Here is a 26,743-nt window from a genome sequence, read left to right as displayed (position 1 = left end):
AAACTACAGTTCCAGAATGCCAAAGAGATAAAAGCTCATGAAGAATACTAATATATTTTCAAGTAATTAAAATGACATGCTGTTAGTGAAGAAGTTACAGCAGCTGCTGGTTTAACGAGGCTCCATAAGCTTCCAGACAGTGCCAGGAGAGCCCCTGGGCAGTGTCCCCTACAAAGGTCTGGTTTCTGAATATAGAACCTGTCCCCTGTGCCAACAGAGGCAAAGTCAGGGCTGGAAATTCTGGGATTATATGGCACACCATTGCTTACATACTGCCTGACAAGAGAACAAGTGTTCATGTCCAGACCGCTCCAAGTGCTGCTTCATATCCCCAGCAAACCCATGAGCCCACCATGCACTACTCACAGCTTTTACCTGGTGTAATCCATGATTGTGTTCAGCCTGTGTGCGATGGTCAGCACAGTGCAGTCCACAAACTGTGTCCGAATGGTCATCTGGATGAGGTCATCTGTCTCCAGGTCGATGGCAGCCGTGGCTTCATCCAGGATCAGGATCCTGGTTTTGCGCAGGAGAGCTCTGGCCAGGCACACCAGCTGCCTCTGGCCAACGCTGCAAGCACAGAGAGCCTTTCAGTGTCCCCAGCTCCCCACTGCTCACAGCCACTTGTGCTCAGCAGGTCATCCATCGGGTTACACATCCAACCATGACATACTCTGCCAGCTGCCTGTTCTGTCAGCCCCACAGCTCACACACACACTGCAGCGTGCCAGCACTAACGGTGACAGGATCACTTACTGCCTGACCCTGTGCTGGCAGGGGCACCAAATGTGCCTTTCATCACTGTGACAAAAGCCAGGGCAGCTAATGACAACATTTCTGCCCAAGCATTCAGAAATACTCACAGTTCTGATAACACTGACCATATGCAAACTTAGGTAAAAAAATAAAAAGGAAAAGAAAATGTTATGAGGCTGCAAGTCCTTTCTACCATAAAAAATAAAATATATACATCTATCTGAGCAACCCAGACTTCCTCCTCTGCCACAAACATTGCCCAGACTCAGTCTCTGAGTGTCTGCAGGATGAGGAAGGAGCCACACATTCATCACAGACAATCTGGTGACACCACAGCCTCAGAAGCCAATGAAGCATATCAAAACATGGCATTTTATCATCCCCAGTCAAGTCTTCATGGACCATCCAAATAGTAATGGAAAATAAACATTGCTAAAGTGTCAGGCAGAGAACTCTCACTCAGCACAGCAGTGATGCTATCATGGCATTTCCCTCCCTACCAAAATGTATTTGAAGGACTTCCTGTCTCTAATATCCTGTCATCCTGAAACTTCTTTCTGACAAGATGGGATTTGGGTTTGGGAGAAGAATCAGATCATTTGTGGCAGAGGCAGAAGAGAAGGAAAATGTTTGAACATTGGTCACTTTCTTGGAACAGAAATATTCTGTTGGCTGAATCATTTTGAACATGACAGACCAGTGTCAGTGCTCACTGTCACAGCTGAAGGGCAGCTCAGTGGATGCTCCAGTCCAAGCATTCCTTACCTAAGATTCTCTCCACCCTCTGAGCACTCATAGTCCAGCATGGATGGCTGGCTGCTGACAAACCTCTTCAAATGAGACAGTTCAAGTGCTTTCCATATTTCTTCATCTGAATACTTATTAAATGGATCCAGGTTCATCCTCAGTGTTCCAGAAAAGAGAACAGGATCCTGGATATAAAACAAATTTTCATTAGACAGGTGCTTTAGCTGTTTTAAGCTCAGATACTATGAGCTGCTGCTTTGACGTGTCCATTGTATTGCAGTAGGCCACCTCCCAATCCCATCCTCTCTGAAAATACATTACATTATACAGTTCAAACTCAACTTTCAGCTCTAAAGAAGGTTTATCCTAAATCTCATTTTATCACTCAGCTTATAAGGTGGCAGGATGGGACCAGTTAAAGTATAAATAGTTTGTTTTTCTGAAACAATTTTTTGAGTGTTTCAAAACATTTTCCTCCTTGAATAAACCATTATTTATGGTTTGTTAAGCTGCTAGAAAACATTCCATCATTGTGACACATGGAAACAGTACCTGAGGAATAATTGTTAGCCTTGACCGAAGGTCATGGAGACCAATTTCTGAAATTTTCACACCATCAATTTTAATTTCCCCTTTTACAGCTTCCAGGATCCTAAAGAGGCAGAGTGTCATGGAGGACTTCCCTGCTCCGGTTCTGCCAACAATTCCAATCTGCAACAAATTGCAGGTTTAACAACAAAGCACGTCGGTAAGAAGAAAACAACGCCCAACAAAAAACTCCCAAAGAACCCTCCAAGATTCCTCTAAGAGGTTTGACTGAAGATCTCAGTCCAAGAAAGAATGTCCCATCTTTCACTAGAAACCCTAGGTACACTGTAATGTAGTTATTGCCATTCCTGTAATTGGAATGATATTCCATATAAATATCACATCATGAACATAATGAATAACACAGGCCTAGAGCCATCCTACATAACTTTGGGTGATTTGGACACCCATGGTAGGCCGAGTCACTCAAGGACAAGAAATAAAGGCTCTCTAAGGGCAATTTCTACTTCATGGTTAAATATGTTTATCCCCAAGTCAGAAGGATGCTGTCATCCTGTCTGCTTAGAATAAGAGCAATTCTATTTTTTAGCAACACCCTGTTCAGGAAAGGACTTTCCCATGCTAATTTTTCTGTCTCCAGCAGGCAAACCTCAGAACTTCACATTGAAGTAAGAAGAAATTAATCTCCCAGGATGAAGACAATTTCCTGATTAAGGAAGCAAAGAATGTAATTTCCTTCTGTGCCAAAACTTTCACAAGGGAAGTCAAAGAGCAGAAAAAGCTGGAATTCCTTCTCCCATCTGCACTGCTTCAGAAAAGCATTCTTGTCACTGAATTTCTGTCACTTGTGCTGGTGCCTCCTGTGTGGTGTACAGAAGCCTGTTGCCAAATGAACTGGAAGGTCCAGAAAGTTCCATTCAATTCACTCTGCTTTTTCCTGCCAGGATGATGCTGGCACATGGACAGCACAGGTGTCATCACTGGCTCCTGCACTGGCATCAGTGCTCCTCTACTCCACAGCTGTCACTGGAAGCCCAGAGCAAAGTTCTAGCAGACATTCAGCTGGTAACTCACCTTCTCCCCACCATGCACTTGGAGGTTTAGACCCTTCAGCACCAGATCCAGGCCCCTCCTGTACCTCACTGAGTAATTCACAAACTCCAGCTCTCCCTTGGATGGCCAGTCTTCTGGGGGTCTCTTGCCCTCAATGATCCAGGGAGCCTGAGGAGAACAGAAATGCCTCACATAGGTTTGAGAAAAAAATAATTCAAGCCCAGATAAAAGCATTTTATCTGATAAATAAAATCTCCATGATCAAATAAATTTATAATAATGGGCAAACGACATGGGGTCCTAAGTATACACCCATCTGTCTTGGTTGTGAAATTAACAGGAAAAAACTCAGAGCTCAGAGGGATGAATCCTCAATGGATATGAATATTTTTCCATCAGCTTTAACAGAACACTGCCAGCTCAAGCTCTGGTTTGTAACACGTATCACGCATCTTGTCTAGCTACCTTTTTCCTTCCAGGTTAAATATTTGATCTCCAGAACCGTTTACTGCAGCTCTCCTCCATTTCCTAATTCTTATTATGTACCCAGGACTAACAAAGCAGTGTGTCCAGAGAGCAGCTTTCCTGGCACAGCTCCATCTGCCACCTTCAAAAGTTTTTGGCAGCAAAGGTAGGCGATTGGATGATGATTTCCTGGATTAGCTGTACAGTGATGTTCTCTCATGGGAGGTAAGGACTAATTAAGCTGATTAAATAGAAGTACTATTGAAAACATGTGTAAGGCCTGATAATTGTGCTGCAGCTCCGCTCATGAGCAGGACCATGGCACCAGCCACGCAGGTGAGACTGCACCAAACACTTCAAACACAAAGGGGCAAATATTCTGATGTGAAACTCATCTCCTGTGGCTATAGCCACGCACAGCAGCAGAAAATGAGATGCTAAGCGCAGGCTGCATGACAGCAATAGTAATTTGGAGCTGTGATAGCATAAATTACAGTTCAGAGCATGACATTTGTTCAGGTTAAATGATAACTCTCAGAGCAGAAACCATCTCTCAAGAGCCTCAACAAAGACCATGTAAATGTGTGCATTAAAATTTTCAGCTTGTTGCAAAGCATGCTGGATTTGTGGCAGCTGACCTCTGTTTCAGTTTCTGAATACTCTTTTATTCTTTCCACAGCCACAATATTGGTTTCAAGTTCAGAAGTCATTTGGACCATCCAATTCAGAGACAAGGTCACCTTGGGGAAGACAAAGAAAAAAATATCACCCCCAGAGGAACAACACATAGTAAAAAATCCACACAAACAAAATAAAACAAAATTTCAAAACAAACAACCTCCCAACAAAACCAAAACAAACCCCCCAAAACCAACAACCCTCCCAAAACAAACACCCAACAAGAACAAAACACCAAAACCCCCCCAAAAAAGCCACAGAAAAACCTAACCCCAGAAAACCCCAACAATAGCAGACACTGCTATTAAGACATGGCTTCACATTAATGTTACAAATGAGATAATTACCTTTGCATTGAAGTTAACACAGTTACTGGGACAAGAAATATACAGATAATCAAGTGCTTACATGAACAAGCATATGAGGATGCTTCTTGCTGGTTTAACACTTGGCCCTCTCAAAAAAAGTTGGATGGAAGTCATTCCCCAAATCATGTGTTTCACTGGAAAACTGCAAACAGCAACTTTGCACACTCCTGCTGTCTAAAATGCTTCTGGCAAGAGTGAGGCCATTAAATCTAAATTCTCCACAGCCTGGGTCAGTACAGTTTACCTTGTCTCTAATTATAAATCCTACTGATCTGCCTGATCAGCACCGGTGTGCTGCACCGCAGGATTGATGCACAACACATTAAGCCCATGCTGCTCAAATGGTCTGTTCTTGATGTTCTGACACTTCCTGGGTCCCTCCTGTGCCACCCCTGAGGGTACTGGGGTGCAGCACAGCCTTGATGCTCCTGAAGTGCCCTGAGATCCTCCTTCACGTCAGCTTGCTGGTTATTTCAGCACTCGGCGTGAATCTGTTTTCCAAATATCCCACTACTCATTTTAATCACTTCCTTATTAACTCCAACTTTAGCAAGCACTTAGATTATTGCTAATATATCCACATCATCTATAAAAATGTAAACCTCCCAATAAAGCTGTAATACATACCTGCAAGGCATAGGACACTGACAGTCCCACCAGGCCAGCATTCAGGCTGTTCCTACCAAGCACAGCAAAAAGGGCAGCAAAAAGGACAACGCAGCTCCCCACAAACTCAACTCGGATGCCCAGCCACCTGGGAAGAATGCAGAGTGGGAAAAGGTTGCCTGGGACCAATTCTGCAAGCAGGGTTATCTTAGTGGAAACAAAAAATGATGTTTTACCTGTTTGACACTATGCTAGGATAATAACTCTTCTGGTTTTCATCTACCTTCAGATCATTGATGTCCACAAAGGCTTGCACTCTCCTGTAGGCTCTGATGACACTGGCCCCAGACACAGTCTCTGAGAAGTGGGAGTAGATGGGGGATCTGCTCACAGACTCCAGGCGCTTCAGCTGGCGGGAGGTTGTGACGTAGAATCGCTGCCATTTTTCACAGGAAATTGTAAGGTTCGTGAAATGCTTTCACTTTTTAAATTAACAGTGAAGAATTTATGAGGTTAAGGATTTAAAGGAGATTGCTACTAATGCACTTCAACCCTCTGAAATATTGTCTGTAATTAAGAAGAGTATCAAGAAAGTTACCCTTACATCATTCCACAAAAGAGTATTGGGTAACTGCAATTTCTACAGACTGAAAGTTGAATTTATCTATGCCCCTTCACATTTAGTTAATATAATCTAGCAGAATGAATCCATTTGTAGGAGCCTCATTTTCCAAGAAAACAAATTGTGCATTTGCACCTCTATTATCAGGTCTCTATTTACAGCCTGTAAAAAAAGCTTGAATATTGCTCAGAAATCAGTAAAACTGATGCTTTCTATTTTCAATGTTTTAATTCCTCACTACCTTGAAAACTTATTAGTGTGTCAAATATACTATATTGGTAGAGTATAATAAAAGTATAACATACCAACACTTTAACATATTGACATGCACTGCAGTGCTGGCTCTAGCAGTAAGCTTACTTTTTATTACTTAGAAGCTAAAAAAGTTTATTTATTTCACAGCCACATCTTGCAGGACATTTCTTTTTTCTGAGAAACGTAAATAATGGGGTTTTTTATATAAAAATATAGCTACTTCAGGTATTTCCATTTTCCCCCCAAATCAATGTTGTTTTTCCTACAAAGAAAAGGAATGGAATAATTGCAGTAGCCATCACACATTTTCCCAGTTACCTGAACAAAGAAGTAGAGAATTGCCAATGGGACTATGACCACAGCAAAGAGCGGGGTGCTCGCTATGATGACGATCATGGTGGACAAGGAGGTGAAGAAGGTCCCCAGGAACATGAGGATGGTGGGTGGGATGACTTCATCGATGATGTGGATGTCCTTGGAGAAGCGGTTGATGATGCGCCCGGTCGGGGTGGTGTCGTAGAAGGACTGTGGGGTGTGGAATTTGTTCTCCAGCAGCGCAGCGTGGAGGGTCCGGGCAGCGTTGATGCCCCCCATGGCCAGGGTGAAGGAGCAGATCAGCACTATGAGCCCTGGCAGGTGAGGAGCAGATGTGTTATCCTGTGATGTCCACGATTCACAGCTCCCTGACCCTTGGCAGTTCTTGTTGTGCTCCAAGCTTGTTTTGCTTCACTTTATTCCCTGCCCACCCTCTCTTCCTGTGCACATCAGCATTGCATCCACTGCTGCCTAAGGCACAGGAACATCCACAGGATTCACCATCCTGTCCATGGAAAGCAGACACACAACTATCTTTCTGCTGTTTTCCACAAGCCTCCATGAAGTCCTAATGCTGCAACTTCACCCCAACCCTTCATCCCCTTCTGCACTGAAGTTTTCATGTTTTCTTTCCAACTTGCCTCTCTCAAGCTTCCACATCACCTGTTAACATCCCCCCTCCCCCCTGCCAAGGGCTTCACACCAAAATTAAAAGTGTTGGGCTGATCTCAGACTGTGTAGCTCCAAGTTACATGAGTTCCCTTGTCCAGGATAGGAGTTGGGGGCAATTTTCATAGAATCACAGAATGGTTTGGGTTGGAAGGGGACTTTAAGATCACCCAGTTCAAACCCCACCACCACTATCCCAGGTTGCTCAGAGCTCCATCCAAGCTGGCTTTGGTCAGTTCCAGGGATGAGGCAGCCACAGCTTCTCTGGACAGCCTGTGCCAGGGACTCACCTCCAGCACAGTAAATAATTGCTTCCTAACATGTAATCTAAACCTACCATCCTTTTGGACCACTAGCAACTGGTGCCACAGCTTTCTGACCTAATACCTCATTCCTAACCATGGGCCATGATGATTTTACCTGTCCTCACCTTGCAAGAGGCCCAGGGCAGCGTAGATCCCGATTCTCATGGCTTTGTTGCGCTGAGTCCCATTTACTACTGGCTCGTTGGTCCAGTCACTGAGCCACACGTTGGCCCCGATGGCAGCAGCATTTTGACAGCAGTACAGGAAACAGATCACCAAAGAAATGACAGGGCTGACAGCCTTCATGTACTGCCAGAACACCATTAGCTTTACCTGCAACATCACACACCAAAGCTGGTTTGCACAACTCACGCAAGAAGGAGTTCAGAGAGAACTACAAGACAGGAAAATTCTTTGTGAGAGGAACTACTGGCAAAACTTTAAAACACTCTCTGACACAAGCCTAACTCAAAACTGCCTGAACTCCTAAAGACCACAGAGAAAGGTTCATCTGCCTGAGCTCCCTGTCAGGGTAATGGCTTTCAGAACAACTCAGAAATCTCTCTGAAATACTCTTCTCCCTGTTGAGGATCTGTATTTCATTACTTTTGTGCGGTTTTAGTTTTTAAGACTATGCCAATGAGGGGAGAAAAAAAAGGAAAGAAAGAAGCCAGATCAAATAGCAGCAAAGGATGGGTAATAAGAATAGGAGCCAAGATTTTCAGGCAGAAGAAGGAACTTGGCAGGAATATTGTACTCAAGACGACTTTAAATGGCCTATTTAAGGAAAAGTGTTGAACATGCCTCCACTCTGTGTCTTCACTGCTACTTAAAATACCAAAGTTACCAAATGCTAATGCACCCCAACAAGAACACAAACAGTTGATGTTTATGGCAATAAATAAAGGTGCTGTCTCTAAGGTAGTGCAAAAAGGCAGAGAAGTAAAAAGAGACAAAGATTCAGGACAAAACTCAGTCCTTAGAACAAATCGTAAGAAGGAATAATTAAAAGAACAAGTGTTGTTGATTAGGGACTAAAGCAATCCACAGAAAAAGCTGGTCTGTGCCATGGACCATGTACATCAGACTAAACAGGACACACTGAGCCTTCTGAAGTGGAGGGAAGGGGCTCCTCTTCCTCTTCCATCTGCTGCTCCTTTCTGTTCCTTTATTTTACTTTTGTGTTCCCATCTTCTCTTTGTTCTTGTTCCCATTTCTCTCCCTGGCCCTACTCAGGAGGAATACAGCCCCTTTGTACCTTCAAGCACCAAGTGCTCTGTAGTTGGGCTGGTAAGTATTTAGGCAGAACAGCAGCACTGGCACCCAGAGGCAGCTGGTTCGTGTAACCCAGTGCTGCAGCTGGACTCAGCAGCAGCCAAACAGTTTAAAAACCAGCAGTGCTGAAAGCTCTGTGAGGCAAAGGCAGGGCTGATGGAGTGCAGGGCTCTGCAGTATCAAGTGACTGTGGAGGAAGCTGGAAGAGATTTTTTTTTTCCCTTTTTTTTTCTCTACTAAGTATATAGGGCTAGCTAGGTGTCAAAATCTCTGCCAAAATCCCTTATCTGAATGATCAATGGCCACCAGATTAATGCCTAAAGCCTGCAGTTGTGATTTATTCAACACATTTAACAGATCTGGATCAAATGTCAAATTAAAAGGGATTTGTTTCTTTAAACAGAAGAAGAAAAAAAAAAAGTAGAAAAGGGGAGGGGGGAATCAAATCATACCGTGCCTGTTTCAATGGTTTCAGCCTGAATAAGTTTCTCGTTAGCATTTTTTCTTGGAAGAGGAGGCTCTGCTGGCTTCTTCTCACAGACTCTTCGCTTCGTTGACATTTTGTTGGGACATTCTCCTCCCTCAGAAGACACTATACTAAGTTGCCTAATTAAAACAAAAGAGTCATTAGGAGAAAAAGGGCATATTGTGGCAATGGCAAGGCAAGGCTGGGATGTAGAGAGCTGGATTTACGCCCAGTTCTTCCACTAAGTTCCCATGCCAGCCTCACTCACAGCTCTGGGTGCTTTTACCACCTCTCTACGTGTTCAGGAATGCCAGAAATACAGGGTTTAAGAAAGGCTGTGGCAGAGCCTAAGGTCTTTGGAAAAGGCATTCAGAGGCTTCATGGCAAGACAGAGATTTCAAACTAAAAGCTGAGCTTCTCTGTTTTTGTATCAGCAGTAGCTGGAAAGCACCTATGGATATGGGTATAAAAACCTTCAAAGATTTCCAAGGCTCCCCATGGAAAGGTGCAATGCAAGGGGTTGATTTATCACACATCTGCCAGCAGTTCACTGTTGTGTGGGGGTAAATACACACAGTGGTGATACCTGAGAAACAAAGATCTGCTTTTAGAAATTAGTTCAGTCCACACTGAAGACTGAAGGAATAGATGTTTGATCTTCTCTGTGTCTTCACATTTATTTTTAAAAGGATACTAAACCAATTAGTTTATGAGAGGAAACTGAGGAAACTGAAGCCCAGATGGAGAAGCAGCATGTGATTGACATCTGAAAGATGTTTTTTACCCCAGACACAGACTAAAAACACAAGGACCTTGTGTTTACCTAAGAAACTGTTTGTGGACCTCATTTGTTACAGGCTCGTTATTGGCCAGGTCTGTGTGGATGCTCAGAGTGTCTTCAGCCAGCAGCACTTCTTCCTCCTCCAGCACTGCAAGAGAAGATCACACCTTGATTTTTTGCCACAGAAAAGCACAGAGAGCAGAGAGAATGGTGGTTATACAAAGGAAGAGCCATGAAAAACAAAACCCCCACAAGAAAATCATAGTGCATAAGCTCCCTGCCAGCTTTGCTTATATCCCTTCTGTGCATCACCTCTCCTAAGGAAATTGCAAAGACCTTGTGAGGCAGATTGGCTGCCAAACGCATTTCTATCACATCCCTTTAGCCCATCAGAATGCCAAGCAATAGTGTTAGAGTTGGTTCTAGCTAAATTCACTTTTAGGGCATGTTCTAAGCGTGATCCTCAGCTGGGGGAGTCACACCAGGAGTCCTGCAAGGCTCTGCTGTGGCTGGAAGGTGCTGTGCATGTTCCTCTGCCTGGCTGGAGAGCAACAGTGATGTATTAACAAAGTGTGGGAACACCATCACACATGGGAAACATCCACCAGAATGCTTTTATCATGCATCATTTCGTCAGAATCAAACCAAGCTGAAAAGAAAACCCAAGATTAAAATGTCATTTGAACTTTGCTACATGAAAAATACCCCAACCATATATAAAGGGAAAACACACCAGACTCTGGGTAGCCCCTTTGAAAGCAAGCCCAGTTTTTTCTTGGCTACTGTGTCTTCCTGTTGAGCTTGACCTTTTTAATTGTAAAAGATTCCCAAGTTTAAAATAATTTCTAGGACAAGAATTGCTTTCTTCTAGGACAAACCACGTGAAATTTTGAAAGAAATTTGTGAAAAAATTTCTCAATAGTGCAGACCTGGCCACAGACAATAATTTTCACGGTAGTACAGAAAGAGAAATGCCATGAAGAACCAGGGGGATACTTTACAGAGAAAATTCCTATAATCCTTTTGACAGAAAAAAACAATACTGTACTTATTGATTCATCCTCTTCAATGTCTTCATCCAGTGCATAATTCCGGAGGAATTCCGCAAAGGCCTTATTTTGTTTCAGAAGCTCTTGGTAAGATCCCATTTCAGAGATTTTGCCATCTACCAGGACAATTATGTGGTCTACCTGAGGTAGGAAGCTAATGCCGTGGGTCACCAGGATTCGGGTCTGGATAGGGAAAAGGAAAAAAAAATCACATATCCCTCATTTGCACTGTGGGGACTGACAGGACTCAGCAGACCAAATACTACCACATTTTTGGGACAGGGAATGAATTATTGCGTCAAGGTGAAATGTCCAGTGAAATAACACTGTCCCACATTAGGCAAATCAGCTTGGAATGATGTTCATGAACTTGCTTTGCTCCTACTGCTGACAAAAGCAGAGAGGAAAGTAAACACACTGAATTATCATTCCCTCCTTCCCTTATGCTGATCTTCTTTGCAGCCTTTTCCTTTTGAGCTCTGAGATGATCTGAGAAGATGGTAGCAGGAGTGGAAGGTGCAGCAAAGCCACTGCAGTTTGGATTGTTGTTGCCAAAGTCCTCTGTAACATCTGTATTTGGTGCAGCTTCCTGGCTGCAGTGTCTCTGAGAAACAGCAATTAGCACCACCAGCCTGGGCATGTTCCAGCACATGCCTTGTTTTTTGGAGCTCTTATAGAGGAGGGATTTTAAAATACAGGCTAGTTTTCTGCCTCTACACATTCTGACCAGACCACAGTGCTCCTGGGCACAGGTGAGCAGCGTTTCACTGCAGCCTGGACTGTGAGGAAAGGTACCCACATTGCCAGCTGCACATGGAAATTCAGGAGAGAGCTGGGACTCAGGCCTGGGTGGTGAAAGAGCTTCCAAGTTTCTGAGTTTGTGTGAGTTTTTAAGAGGATCTCAACCCCAGCTTACTTTTCCCTTCAGGACCCCATCTGGGCCAATGACTTTGTCAAAGATGTGCTTGGCCACGTGTGAGTCCACGGCGGACAGGGGATCATCCAGCAGGAAAATATCTGAGCTGCTGTACACGGCACGGGCCAGGCTCACACGCTGCCGCTGCCCCCCTGACAGGTTGATGCCCTGGAGAGAGACAGGAGAGAACAAAAGGTGTCACACAAAAGCTCTGACTTGTCATAGCTGCCACCCAGCCCGGCACTTGGGTGCTGAATTGCAACATGAGATGCTGAAGAGAATAACCCACCCAGACACAGGCACAGAATGCCTCTGGATCTGCCTGTTCACTGCCAAACCTTCCACTCACCCAGCTAACTGGAGATGGGGTAAGTATCTTCTTAATAAGCTTGTGATAGATTAGCACTTAAAAAAAAATGTAAGAAACATCTAAAAAAATTCAAGTTGCTGGAAGCTGATGAGAGTTTTTTCTCCTAGCCAATAACTGGCCATTTCTAAGAATTGACAGCAGTTTTGACTATTAAAAAGTAAGATCAACTTGTGAACACCACCATTTAAAACCTAAGCCTGGGAAAGAGAAAATGATCAATATGTAAAAAGACAACATAAATTATCAAAGCCAGTGAAGAAAGGAATTAAGCCTCAGATGAGAAGAGAATAAGAAGATGCACTGATAAGCTGAAATATTCTTTAGTTAAAACTATGAAGATAAACAATGATGTTCTAAAAAAACTCCTTTAATTCATGAAAGAGTATTTTGAGAAAATAGAGTATTTCAAAGTGTGGATCTAAGCAAAGGTAATTCATTGATAGAGCTGAACAAATAGTGAAGTAATTGTAATCCTAAGAAATGCTGGAACAGAAAAAAAGAATTAAAAGTTGTTGAAAATTTGTAGCCCTTAAGAGAAAAAGAGAAAATTTCTGTTTCCAGAAAGGATCACAGAGACAGATGAAGAGAACTTTTGCCTTTGAATAACATCCTTAAAATGACACCCCTTGAATCATGGCCCATCAACACACCTCAGAGTGGTGTGAAATGGAAAAAAAAAAACACTGTTAACAGAGTTTTCTGGGCAGCTGGCATCAGAGAAATAGAAAGCCATGGAAAAATAGTTTTCTTGTGAAAAACTCTCCATAGACTGACAAAAGAAAACTACTTTTTCTCTACACAAACTGATGAAAAAACTATAGCAAAGTTAAGACTGTTTTAACCACCAAGTTTTGTCTCTATGTTGTCAATTAAACAAGAGAATGGTTAAGTGGTAGGGAAAAAGGGTTTCTGAAAATTTTATTCTAGTTTCTTATTCTTGTAGTTTTGTTAGTAAACTTTCTTTATTCCTTTTAAGTTTTAAGCCTGTTTTGCCCTTCTCCTAATCCATATCTCACAACAAGAAATGAGTAAGTTTTCTAGTCATTTTTTAGCTAATGCTTTAAAACCACGACAAAGCTCCTAAAGGGAGCTGTTAAAACACAAAACTATAAAAAGCAAAACTGTTAACCAGGATGTAAATTGCAAATTTCAAAGCAGGACTATGGCACCTGGAACATCTTCCACATCTTTCACTTTATACACAAATCCCCATCTCCATGCCATTTCATGAAATCTAGCTCAAGCTTAGTGGCCTATGAAAGAATATCTAAACATTTATGTAAATGTTTCTCATTAAAATGTGTTAAGGGATGATCATATAATTTTTTTTTTCACTTGAAGCACAACCATATCCTTTTTATCCCTATAGGAAAAGGAAGGCCTTCAGTGATTCTGGACAGATGCACCTTTACAATTTATGACAAATAGAGGATACTCTGACCTTCCAGGGCTGGATCAAAATACACACAAGCCTAAAGTTAAGAGAAAGTTTAAGTCAAGTGCTTTCCAGAGAACAGCCCTGCATATTTTGGTGTTGACTGTAGCAGGGATGCCACCACAATGCCAGTGTGAAGATCAAATGAGATCAAGTGCTGACTTTACAATATTCTCTCTTTAGCTAGAGCAGGAGTCACTAGGCAGATCTGACCAGAAAATAAATAAATCTACCTAAAATAATTACCTTCTCTCCTATCTCAGTTTGATCTCCTCCTGGCAGCACTTCCAGGTCAGTTTTTAAAGCACAGGCCTCCAGGGTATTTTGGTATTTTTCCTCATTAGGAGCTTGGCCAAACAAAATGTTATCTTTCAGTGTGGCATTCTGGATCCAGGCCTGTTGAGGCACATAAGCAACAGAACCCTAGGAAAAGGAGAGAGAGAAAACCTCTTGTAACAAGCAGGAATTCATGCCCTAAGATCTTCAGTGCATGTATGGCTCCTGGTTCCTGTACATTCACATTATATGTATGCTAACTGCTCATGTATCTTTGATCAAATCAGGAAAGTAATTTCATATAAAAGTGGGCAAAACTCAAACATGCAGACAAGCTGCCAGAGAAGCACTAGAATTCCCTCTGAATCCTGAGGTGCATCCTAAGCAAGGGCAGGCATAAGCAGCACATTTCCCTACCATCACTAAATGGTTTCATAAAAAACACCAACCTTCACAGCCACTTCTCCTTCCAGCTTTTCCATCTCACCCAGGAGAGCAGACACCAGAGAAGACTTTCCACAGCCAACATGGCCAACAATGGCAACCAAAGAACCACTGGGGACCAACATATTTATACTGTGGAGGAAATAGGCTGGAAATTAATTAAACATTAGTTTACTAAAGACATCAGGGGTCTTTAAACCGGGGCTGAAATACACAGTCACAGCCTGACTGGATATAATAAGCAAAGCTTGGTCACTGGTTTTCTCCTCCCTTTCTTGAATACAATCAACTGTAACCAGAACTTAAGGAGAAAATGAAAACCCAGTATAATTTATCTTGCTGGTTGCTAAAGCAGTAAGATTGTTAACAAGCCTTCTAAGACTCTTTGCTGTGTTGCAACAATCCATCAACAAGTCAAATTGGGTTAATAAGCATTTTGAAAGCAGAATATCTTCCAGAAGTATTTTGGGGTTTGATTTGAAAACCAAAAGCAACTGTATGAAAGTAATGAGTGAATACATCTCATCTAAAAGTGTTCAAACCATTTCAGACCTGTATTTCCTGTGCTGGTAAATAGGGTTCACAATGACACAAAGAAAACAGGATTTCCCCAATTAAAATCCTTCATCATTTTCCTCACTGTGCTCTTAAAGGTACTTTAGGTCCTGAAGGTAAACTGATACAAAAATGACTGATGGACACAGTCTCTTTGCTGCCAAAATGCTTTTCACTAATGAAATCAAGCCAGACTTCTGTTTACATAGATCCTGATGTGTAACAGAAGGGGTATAAAAATATATATATATATATATATATACATACATACATACATATGTATATATATACATACATATATATAATTTGCTGCCAGGCAAATTTTGTTTCTGTTCATTCAAATAGGCCAATGTGCAAAACATTCATCCCCACAGTCTGGAGATGGCCTTTCACTGCCATAGGGATAAATCTGCCACAAGCCTGTTCAAGTAACAGACCACTGCTGGCACACCTTGGTCCAAACAGAGACATCTCAGCTGTCCTTAAATTCCATCAATTTAATTTGTCCAATGCTTCAAAAAATGCTTTTGTCCAAAAACTGTCTATTTAAGGAATTTATGGAGCCTGTCTTTCAATAGGTAACTATTTTATGCTGGTTGCTGTGGAGTTAAAGCCTTACATCCCTATTCTATAAAGCCTAAAGAGCATGAGGCATGAGCTCCATGTTTTAAAGGCAGAAGGGATGCTGACATGTGATGCATGGTTTTTACCAGACACCTTTCAAATAGACCTCCCAAGAGCCAGAGACCAGGTAGATGTTGTATTGCAACTGCACAGAGAAATCTTACTCTTTCAGCGTTGGCTTAAGCTCCTTTCCCCAGCTGAACGTGGCATTTCTTACGCTGATGGCATTGCCTGTGTGGCAAAAACACAACAACAGAGGGGCAGGAAATGTGTTACTCACAACAACACAACTGAGAATAGGCTGACAGAGGGATCTTTATTTACACACACTGCACTTCCCTCTTCTGCTGGCATGGGAAGCACGGGCTCATGCCTGTGTGTCACAAGACAGACTTGTTCAGAGTGAAAATAACTGACTGCAGCTTCAGCTACAGACTGTGACCTGACATCTAGGGAGCTGAAAAGATGTCCTGCTTCAACCTGCCCTGGTGGAGCTGCTCCCAACATGTGCTGCTCAGCACCACCACAATTTTACTTCAGGAACTCCTTTCAAGTCAGTAGGACATCACTGCATGCTGTTGATTTTAATGTATCAGATTAACTTTGACACTCTGCAGCTTTTTGCTTGCCACACCTGGCTTACTCAATTGTTTGGGGATATTGTTTTGAACAATAATTTTTTGAAGTAATCAAAACTATTCACAAAGTTCCAGAGCATTTGAGCAGTGTGAAAAGTTTGAACAAGTCTTGCTGTCCACGGTTAGTGGATGCACTCCATATTCAGTGCTGTTAGCATCCAGTACATTGCAGATGCAAACTCAGGCCAAACCAGCTCAAAAATATGGCCAGACACCTTTCTAATTTCCACACAGCCTGAACACCAAACACTTTTCAGAGCAGCAGCTTCTTCCCTTTTTTTTAACCCAAGATTACTATTGTTATTTTCTTTTTGCCTTTTTTCATACCTCAACCAGTCCAAAAGAGATATATCAACAGCTTTACCTGGTGCAATCACTTTTGTTTCCACACAATTTGGATCAAGTTCATCATGACTCAGGAACTGCTGAATTCTCTTTAGGGAAACGCTTGTCTAATAAAAGAATGTGGCATTATTTCATCATTCTTTTAATAACTTAGTGCTCTTACTACTGAAAAAGAAAGCATGCATAATGCCTTTAGCTTCCCCCCATGGGCCTCCAATGAGTCTTACGCTGAGATTTAAACTTTCAACTGTGAAATTTCTCACACCAAGGTGAGTTTATCTGAGCAAAGAAAAATTCACGCAGACAGGCTCACTCAGAAGATGTCAGGCTTTCCAATGCAGGACAGCAGGAAAGAAAGGACATTAAAAGGAAAACCAGCTAACAGGCTGATGGAAGAGATCTCTGCATTCCAGAAATCAAGGGTATGTTCTTTCTGATCAAGTTTTTCAGAACAACCTGTGCTCCAGGCCCTCCTTACCTGTGCAATATTGCTAATGACTTGTGGAAACATATTGAGGGGAAACCTCAAGATATTGAAATAGGACAGGGACACAAAAGCCTTTTCTGCATCCAGGATATTCTTCTCATTCACAGAGACATACACAGCAAATGTTGTCAGTGCTACCTGAAAGCCAGAAAGGGAGTTTACTGTGAGATGTCTGGTATATTCTGACATTTTAAAAGCACTCAATCCTGACAGGCATCTTGGAAATAAAAGTATCAACCACAAAACCAGGAATATTCCTTGTTTCTGACTTTTTCAACATAATTTAAGACTGAAAAGCCCTATGGACAAGTTGGTACAGAAAAAGGGCACACAGAATAACTTTCAGGTTTATAATGGTTACATTCAGTTGAACTAAGAACTTCCAGAGTTGAACTACAGGACTTGGGTAAATAAAAAGGAAAAGCTGTTATCGGGTAGTGGTTTCTTCCAGCTCCACCTAAGCAAATTTCCCCATTGTAAACTGCAGGCTGAGCAAACAAGATTCACTAATCAGTAGAGAAGGGAGTGAAATCCAAGTCTTTTGCTGGCTTGATGTATGACTGTGGAAGGACAATCCTGTGCAACAAACTGACAGTGAGCAGGAACAGGAATGTGCACTGAGGGAAGTGCAGTGACTTCAGGGAACTACAAAAGGGGCAGAACCTCCAGGCTATTCAGATCATTCCTGCAGGGCTGGGCCTTTGATCTCAAGAAAAGTTGGCTGGGAATAGTTTTGACCACAGACTTATCTGAATGGTTTTATTCACCATACCCTTTCTGCAAAAGGGATCACAGTCCAGTGAAGTGGAAAATAGAGGAAAAGACAAAATTGATGAAAAAGCATTTCAGAATTGATAATACTATCAATTGGGCTTTAGTTTTCACATTAAATAGATCTGTTTTTTGAGCTGCATAATAATTTTACAACTCCCTCTCTCACTAAAACAAGCAGAGCACAGTAACATGAAGGTTGAAATGAGAACTAAAGACAGACGTCGTCCTGACTGACTCAATTAAAGTTTCTTTTGCTCTTTTGCTGCTCACAGATGTCTCTAAGGTTTCAAATTCTAGTTTCAATTTGTTATGGGAAGTACTTTGAAGTGGTTGGAAATTCTCCTGTGACAACTATTCCCAGCTTCCACTGGCAGGCTTTATCACAAAATACTTTAATACTGATTAACAAAAAAGCTCTCAAGAACAGGGAACTCTGAATCAAAGCATGTGAATAATTCCTTCAAAAAAGTTACATTTTATTCCTATGTACATTAATAAGCAGAAAGCTTCAGACTTATCCTTCAAAGGTGCACTTGTACAGCTTAGAGAGCCATGCAAATTTAATTTACCAGGAAGGGTGCGCTGATCCAGGCAAAGGTGGACAAAGAATTGAGATAGGCAGATTTTTTCAAAACTCTCAGCTCATTCTTCCTTATCTCCAGGACCTTTTCTGAAAAGGATGGTTCCCAAGCATAGAGCTTCAACACCTTGATGCCACCCAGGATCTCATTCATCAATTTAATGCGGGAGTCTTTGTATTGCATTTGTTCCACCTGGGTTATTGGTAAACACAGGAGACAGAGAGTCACAGCCAGGACTACAGGAGAGTTTTTCAACATATGTCTCACAGCTGTGGTGGTCCTCAGGCTATTCCTGAAGAGGATGCAAAAGATAATCACAGAAAGCCAGACTGTTACCAGTTTATGATGCAAGTTAAGGTCTTTCTCCAAAGACATGAGAAATCAAAGGAAATGCCTGGAAAGCAGACTACAAAAGCTTTCCACTCATTTTCACTTTTAAGAGACACATTTTTAAACCATTTTAAAGAAAGATTTGGCCACTTCACAAAAATACTACCCTACCATTTCCTTTGACTTCTTCAGATATTTTTTTCCCTTGTTTGCACAGATGTATCTCTTATCCCTTGAAAATTTTGGCTACTCCTAGGGTTTTTTCCCTATGTATTAAAATAAAGTGTTCCATTCAGTTATTAAAATAAAAACATCCCTGCTCGAATTTATAGACAAAATTCACACACATATGCAAAACAAGTTATACAGCTTGGAGCATCTCATAATGGGCAAGGGAGAAAAGGAATGTTACTATGAACATGTCAGCATCCAAGAGATTTAAAAAGCCTGTGTGTCTCTTTAAGGCATATAATAATACCACTCTGTTACAAAGGTTATGCTTTAACATCATAATTTATATTCATTTTCCAACTCTCCCCCTTTTTTTACACCAACAGATTGACTTTTAATTTCTTTTTTAATCTTCCAAACAGTCTGATAGGTTAGCACAAGCCAATTATCAGGTCTTTTCTAGCACAAAGCCAGAGGGCACTGTTATATTGGTATTTTTTCAGATTTCACTGACTGGAGACAACTGAGACTACAAAGAAAGGAATAAAGGATCATTTTACCTTAAGACAATAAATGAAATTTGGCCCAGCTCAGTAGCAGTGAACATCAACAATGGCTTTTAGCATAAAACTCAAATTGTCAGGTTTTAGCTGCCACCTCTGAAAACATTCATTTGCAGCTTAAAGAACAGTATTTATTTGCCTTTCTCTAGATAATCCTAGAGGAAGATACCAGGTGAAGGGATATGAAGACAAAGAAACCTCTTGCTAATTCCAAAAGCTGCTCTAGGGGTGTGAAGAAGCCACTGTTGCAATGACATACCTTTCCCTTAAATTGCATTCAATTCCCTATGGAAAAGGTATCTAAGATGACACAGTTATTAAACGTATCAGTACATTCTTACTCTGAAGTAAATTGTTGCAAATGGCATCTTATTAACAAGTCCTGATGTTTTCATTTCTCACAGCACAGCTGCCAACTCATGTAACATTACCTCCTCTTCTGGTACCTTACCTGGAATGCTCTGGTTTTTATTGCTATTGCAGAGTTAAATGGGATAAGTAAGACCATCACAGCAACTCCAGCCAGCACAGGAGGCCCTAAAGTCTTGATTTAAATACAAAGAGTAAGTTGTTGTATCCGAGTGTTCCCTACAGTCAGCACTAAAACAACAGTAAGTGATAGAAACAGAAATCAATGTTGACAAGTTGAACTTATCCCAGAGAAGGGTTGTGATTCCACAGAGCAACTGTGAAGAGGAGACAGAAAAATAGGACAGGAACCACTTTGAATACTACTACTACTAGTACTATTACTACTACTACTGCTACTACCACCACCAGCACCAATTATTATTATTATTGTTCTTCTATCAGTGATTGGAATTATTCTCTTGATTTTTCTCTGACCAAGGGAACTGTAATTACAGAATTAACGCAGTACCCTCAGTGTGAGTACAAGCAAACAAACTGCTGACAACCAGAGCCAGCTTCCAGCAGAGCAGTAACTCAAAGCTGCTGCAATTGAATGGCTTTTGAGTCAAAATCAATATGGTTAAGTTGGTGCTACTGTTTTATGTATAAAAAGACATTTATTGCACAGAAACAAGTCTGAAAGTCAGTGCTCAAACTGAACCTGGCATAAACCTGAAACAATGCCACTGTAGCAAATGAAAAATTGTGTTTTTTCCAGGTGAGAAATGTAGCAGGATATGATCTCTACACATGACATTTCCTACATCCAGGTTTTTGTCTGGTTTGGTCTCTAACCACTTCCTTCAAGATGGCATTTGTATCAATTACTGGGAACAAGAGTCCAAGACTGAGCCCATCAAAGTAGAGAAAGGACAGGGGAAAGACAAAGGAAATGTTCTGTTTCAAATGCCCATCTGGCCTACCAGCTGAACAAAATAATTAAGCCACTAAATGAAGGTGTACAGCAGTAAAAGCTATTTTACCACAGGACTGAACACTTAAAGTTTGTAAAAAAAGCAGTGGAGGGTCAAATTGATAAATTAATTTTAAAAAAAGGAAAAAGAAAAAGCCTGCACATAATTTAGATGAGCTGTGAATAAAATTGTGACAATGTCTGTACCTGCCAGAGGAAATACAAAGCTAGAAATATCTGGAGTGGTGCAGACCACAACATGTTCAGGAAAGTCATCAGGTCCATGAAACGTTGGGCATCCACTGACATCAGGTTGACAATTTCTCCAACAGTAGATGAGCGCTTTGCAGAGTTTGTGATGGCTAAGGACTGACAAGGGAGAGAGCTTCAGTACACTCACAATATTGACACACGTGGAGAACAAATATTCAATTATTAGCAAAACGACACTGTCCAAGATTGTGTTTCTCCAAAAAGAATAAAATAATTCACTTACATCAATTCCTAATCTCCAAGGAACATGAGCTCATGAAATGGTTTTGCTTGTGAGCATCTCCAGCTCAAGTAGTGTGTACAATCTGAACAAAACCTCACTGGGTCTAATCCACTCATAGCATAAACATGCTCTTCTCCTGGATCCCTCTTCCAAACCATGGAATGGTGTGGGTGGGAAGGGACCTTAATGTTCCAACCCCTCTGCCATGGGCAGGGACACCTTCCACTGTCCCAGGTTGCTCCAAGCCCATCCAACCTGGCCCATGGCACTTCCTGGGATGGGCCAGCCACAGCTTTTCCAGGCACCCTGTGCCAGGCCTCCCCACCATCACATGGAAGAATTTCTTCCTTACATGTAATCTAAGTCTTGCCCCTTTCAGCATTTAAAGTGAACCAGTATTGGTATGTCTAGTAACCTACCAGAACACCCCTATTACAGTACTGATCACTAGAAAATTCTGTAAAGTATGAAAGAGGTACTCCTAAAAACTCACCAAACCTCCAGTCTTTTCTATTTCAGGAGGCTACTCCTCTCCAACATGCCTAATCTTCCCTAATATGTGAGAACTGAGCACACATGCCTGGTTGGCGTTCCAGCCCACAAAATGCTTCCAGCCTTACCTTTCGGTATATCACCCCAGTGATCCCAGTCCTCAGCCTCATCCCAGTAACATAGCAGTACTGGAAGTGCTGGTGAAGGATGAGTGTCTGCAGCACAGCACAGATAAACATCAGAGCTGCAATCAAAAATCCCCACCAGGCTGGAGCATCTTTGTTCTTAATGAAGCCGATTAATATACTGTTCATCAGCAGAGTAGGGAAGGAAAAGGAAAAAGAAACAAAAATTTAAAAACCACACACCAAATTTAATGGGACATAACAAGCTTCTCCCAACTACAGCATCCTGTCACATCCTTTCCCTAACCACAAAAAGCAAACAGCTCACCAGGACACAGGCTGAGTTATAATTTCAGTCAAACATTGCAAAGACCTAACAGCAAAACCTGCAGCTCTGCCAGTGAGAAAGTCCATTTGTAAATGAGCCTGAAAATGAAATATTAAGAGAAACTCTTGGCTTCCCCTGAGACTCAGGGTTTAAACATACAGAGCACTGTCTGAGCTCTGTCAGGCAGCCCCTCAGGGCAAGAGGTGAATGATAGGACAGAGTAAGGCAGTGCAGCAGAGCAAGCAAAACCAGCTTCTTACCCAAATCCTCTTCAAGCATCCTGAGTGCTTCTGCCTGGGGTGTTTTCCCACAGAAAAAAGCTAAATTAAAAGATATCCTCCTGGATGGATGCATATAGAGTTCTTCACTCTTCTTTTTTTCTTTTTTTCTTTTTTGTAAAATGGTACCATTAAGCTGGCTACAGCATCTATTATTTATCAGCTCTTTGTTACTCCTCACAGCTGCTCTCATTGCCAGAGGTGCACACTGACACACAGCAAACAAGCAGAATGACACATGGCAGTGTCCAGTCCTCTCAAAAATCACATTTGTGATTTCAGCCTACTGACCAGAATACTGAACTGTCAAAATATAGGAGAAATAGAGATCTGACTCCATGGTTCAAACAATCAGCTGGAGAAAAATGGAGCTGGAAACTACAAATAAGGCAATCTAAGCTTTGTAGTAGAAGCGTGAGGTTGCTACATCTTTCTTCTTCCAGTTCAGAGAAATCTTATTTCTGCATTGCTCTTTTCATTCATGCTGCAAAAGGGAACAGCTTCAGGAAAACCTCTTCCTGCTAGTCCCAAGGATTCACCAATGTTTTTAGAAACACAAAACTATCTTACATGCAGTCTGCCAGACAGCCATGTTTTTTTCATCTTCCCTCACCATCAGAAGGGCATTTTCCCAAACTGCAGGAATTTAGACTTGAGAAGAAATTCACCATATCAGAGATATCACTGAAATATATTCATGCAAATTTGAGAAATTCCCAGAATAGGTTACACTTAATGTGTTCTCAGGAGGCAGCCAGCAGCCTCCTCTTCAGCAGGGGCTCTGGGAGAAGACAAACTGTCAGCTATTAAATGTCACCACAGTCAGTCAGACCCTCTTTTTAGTAAGTTTCTGTGTATCACAAACCACCCACAGAACAACATGATCTCAGAGCACAGGTTATTTTAAGAGATGCTCAAACAGGAACAGAGCCTTCTCCCTTTCCCTACATCCACCTGTGACCTCCACCCAAGCTCCATTCCTTTCTCATGCATTAACAGGACTATGTGCTTTTCCATTAATAATTGTTAGGCAGAAATACTGGTAATTCCATTACTGCTTTCTTCCTAGTTAATGATTATCTGGCTAGTTCCTCACTTTAAGAACAATACTAATAGAGAAAAAAATGTGGGGATTGTGCAATTTTCCTTTGTGGATCAGGCTGAGCAACTGGCCCCCCAGGATATGGGAGACAGAGGCTTTTCTCATACAAAGAGAATTTGAGGACAAACCACTTCTCTCATGACCTCTTTCTCCATTTTTTGGGGTTTTTTTTAATAGAACCATAATTTTCTTTCACATGGAAATTCACTGTAAATGTGCCCCTCACATTCTCAGTGCTAAACACAACTGAGAGCACATAAACTCATATAAATGGTCCAAAACCTTTCCCAGAGGACAGTAGCATGTCCAGAGCACCACATACTGGAGCATCACACAACATTTACACATCAAGTCACGCCACAGCTGTGACCACCATGCACACATGAGGATATATCAGCTGTCCAGAGACCACTGGATCCAGCCAGCTTCACTTGATTTCACAGCTAATCCTTTAGAAATGGGGAGAAATTGCTTTGGACTGAATCACAGAGCCACAGGTAATTTGTAATTCAGAGCTGCCCACTGGTGATGGGAGATTTACAAAGGGAGCATTTCAGTGAAGCTTGTCCAATTTACAGCTGAGTCCACACCAAAGGAAGGTGAGGGAGCACACACATGTAGCACTGTGAGGGAAACTGCCTCTGCATTTCAAAAACAACTGCCCTGTGCCAAAGCCAAGCCTCCATAGGGATTGCACATAGACACTACTCACAGAGTAAACCAACCTTAATAGATGAGGATTGATGAAAGAAAGTAGGTCTTGTATCAGCTTGAAGAAGGAGCCAATTAAGAAGTATGGCCCAAAGGTCCTCAACAAAGCCTTGAGAAAGGAAGGTTTCCTATTGTGCTTTTTGTCTCTGATCAGGACTTCTGCTTCCTCTGGGCTGCCACCAACATGGTTCAGTGCATGGTTTGATTCCTTCATGTATGACACATCCTCTTTCCTAGGGAAATAAGTGACAGGAGAAAAATGAGAATGGCACTGCTCTCTGGGAACACCCCAAAGTCTGCACCCTCCTCTGCTCTGCTGCTGACCAACAGCAAGACTTCCAACACCATCAAGGTGTGCTCAGGATCAGCCACTCCTGTGCAATTTTGTCTTGTTTTCTTTTTCTCTGCAGTACTTATGGGGGACAACCCACAGGCCAGAAAATCAATCACCACGGGATGAGAATGTGGCCCAAAGGAGGAGGAGAGGAAGGTTGAACTTCCTTAGAGGACAGAATTTGAATCTCCAATTTCTTGTACAGGAATCCTCAAAGAAGTGCTATGGACATCTCACTCAAGGCACCCTCACCCTCTCCTTTTGAGGCCTGTGTTCATTGTTCAATCAGTAGCTGTGCCAAACCTTTACCCTTGTCGATCACACAGCTGCTTCCAGAGAAGCAGAATGAATCCCCCTGGGGAGACAGGCATTGCAGCAGGCACAGCACTCTCAAATACAGAGTTTTGCATCCCTGGAATATTGAAATTGAGTACAAACCACAGCACCTTCAAAGCTGGGCCATCCCCAAGATCTGGACCACAGCTGTCCAGATTCTTCCAGGACAGAAACCTTGGGTTTAGGTACCTAAATTTTACTCAGTTGGCAATTAAGGCATTTAAACCCTGTTTGTCCACAATCATTTTGTTAACCATTTAACTCAAAAATCATAAGGGTTTTTTCCAACCTTAATTATTCCAGGATTCTAGGATTCCTTTTGTACTTTTTACCTCTCTCCCTCTGCCAAATAAGCTAACAAAAGTGACTCTTCCACATACTCTTTTGGACTGACTGATGAAAAATGAGCCCAACATGCCCAAACCGCCCTCCAGGGTTCCAGGTAGGTTTTGTAGAAGCCCCTTTGGGATTTAGGTGCCTGATTTCTGTTGTCCATCAACAAAGGGTCTGCTCTGGTGTCACTGTTGGACATGAAATGATTCACACAGACACAGCTCGATGTGTGATAAAAGAAGAGAGAGTTTTATTCTGTCCTTTCAGTATTTATAGATTCTCAACAACGAGCAGGGATTGGATAGTCAGGTCATCACCTTCCCAACCACACTGGTCCTTACAAACGTCCATCAAAAGACATATCTCTAATGCAATGTATAAACCTCTATGTTTATAGTTACTTTTCTGGAAAAGTGGCTAGAAACTATGAAAACAATATCAGAAAGCTTAATTCTCAGGGCAACACTCTGGGAAATTATTTCCTCCATGAATTGCTCTCAAACATCATCCTGGCAACTTTTCTACCAGAAAATATCAAATTACTGTTGCTTCCTGGGGGCTATGGGACCAGAGAAAAATTTCCTGAATGTCAAACAGGAAAGTTAAGTCCAGGTGGAACAGGAAGAAGGAAATTAATCTGGGGCACATGAGCTTTACAAGAAAAAACAGATGGGAAAGACACCCTAGAAACAGTGAATATTTACCAGAAGACATTTGAAAAATAACTTGTAAGTGCTACTAAGTGAGGTTGAATTTATGATTTTCTATAAAGACTGTGCAGATCTTTTGAAGCTGGCTAGCTACAGAGTCAAATAATTCCAACAGCCTGTGAGTGTTCACTGTGAATGTTGTGGCTAACAGTCCACATTTATAAACTTGTCCACATCCTTTCAGAAAAAGCCTTTTGCCAATCTCAATGTCTTTGCAATAAAGCTTGAGGGCAGGGGGAGAACCTACTCAGACAATTAATTTTTTTCCCCCCCCAGACAAGAACAGTGCTGTCTTTGTCTTCCAGATCAAACCTGGAGACTTCATGAGCAAAGCCTTGTTTTTCTGGCAACCAGGCTGTTAAACTCATCAAAGGATTTGAAGAAACAAAACTATTTACCCCTGACTTTGTGCTATTAAAAATGTTTACTACACCGAGCTAACAGCAAAGCAATGGTTCTCTTACAGCTAAGAGTCCCAAAGGGAGAAAATGCACTTTTAATATTTACTACCTGTAGTTAGGTGAGATCAGATTTTCAGCAGTGTGTTGGTCTGCTCACACCCAGCTTTTTATCAAAGCAAAAAGCATGTTTTTTATTTCATTTTATTTATTTATAGGTTGCCATTATTTATAGCAGGGTAGATAATAGAGTTTCTCACTGGTGCTGACAAGGCCCTGCATCTTCAATATGACTTCATGAGGACAGT

At 41.8% G+C, this 26,743-nt stretch overlaps 1 protein-coding gene across 2 annotated transcripts in view; it reads right to left on the bottom strand.

The window, feature by feature from the left end:
• Window positions 1-26,743, bottom strand: part of ABCC3 (ATP binding cassette subfamily C member 3) — a 48,474-nt gene that overhangs the window by 680 nt on the left and 21,051 nt on the right. For both annotated transcript variants that reach the window (XM_023938700.2, XM_086857337.1), the window contains 23 exons: window positions 24,339-24,557; window positions 21,909-22,086; window positions 21,000-21,161; window positions 19,920-20,012; window positions 18,393-18,596; window positions 17,041-17,187; window positions 16,582-16,669; window positions 15,744-15,810; window positions 14,406-14,532; window positions 13,927-14,103; window positions 11,876-12,043; window positions 10,959-11,142; window positions 9,953-10,058; window positions 9,116-9,269; window positions 7,514-7,721; window positions 6,418-6,728; window positions 5,459-5,658; window positions 5,244-5,370; window positions 4,209-4,310; window positions 3,127-3,273; window positions 2,056-2,214; window positions 1,522-1,688; window positions 376-570 (listed from right to left, as the gene is read on the bottom strand). In XM_023938700.2, the coding sequence (XP_023794468.2) occupies window positions 376-570; window positions 1,522-1,688; window positions 2,056-2,214; window positions 3,127-3,273; window positions 4,209-4,310; window positions 5,244-5,370; window positions 5,459-5,658; window positions 6,418-6,728; window positions 7,514-7,721; window positions 9,116-9,269; window positions 9,953-10,058; window positions 10,959-11,142; window positions 11,876-12,043; window positions 13,927-14,103; window positions 14,406-14,532; window positions 15,744-15,810; window positions 16,582-16,669; window positions 17,041-17,187; window positions 18,393-18,596; window positions 19,920-20,012; window positions 21,000-21,161; window positions 21,909-22,086; window positions 24,339-24,557 (3,690 nt within the window). The remainder of the gene's footprint in view (window positions 1-375; window positions 571-1,521; window positions 1,689-2,055; window positions 2,215-3,126; window positions 3,274-4,208; window positions 4,311-5,243; window positions 5,371-5,458; window positions 5,659-6,417; window positions 6,729-7,513; window positions 7,722-9,115; window positions 9,270-9,952; window positions 10,059-10,958; window positions 11,143-11,875; window positions 12,044-13,926; window positions 14,104-14,405; window positions 14,533-15,743; window positions 15,811-16,581; window positions 16,670-17,040; window positions 17,188-18,392; window positions 18,597-19,919; window positions 20,013-20,999; window positions 21,162-21,908; window positions 22,087-24,338; window positions 24,558-26,743) is intronic.

The sequence above is a fragment of the Cyanistes caeruleus genome, chromosome 19 (genome assembly GCF_971803275.1).
Source record: "Cyanistes caeruleus chromosome 19, bCyaCae1.hap1.1, whole genome shotgun sequence".
Taxonomy (NCBI): domain Eukaryota; kingdom Metazoa; phylum Chordata; class Aves; order Passeriformes; family Paridae; genus Cyanistes; species Cyanistes caeruleus.
Note: the sequence above shows the minus strand (reverse complement) of the source record. Positions and strands in the feature narration are given on the sequence as shown.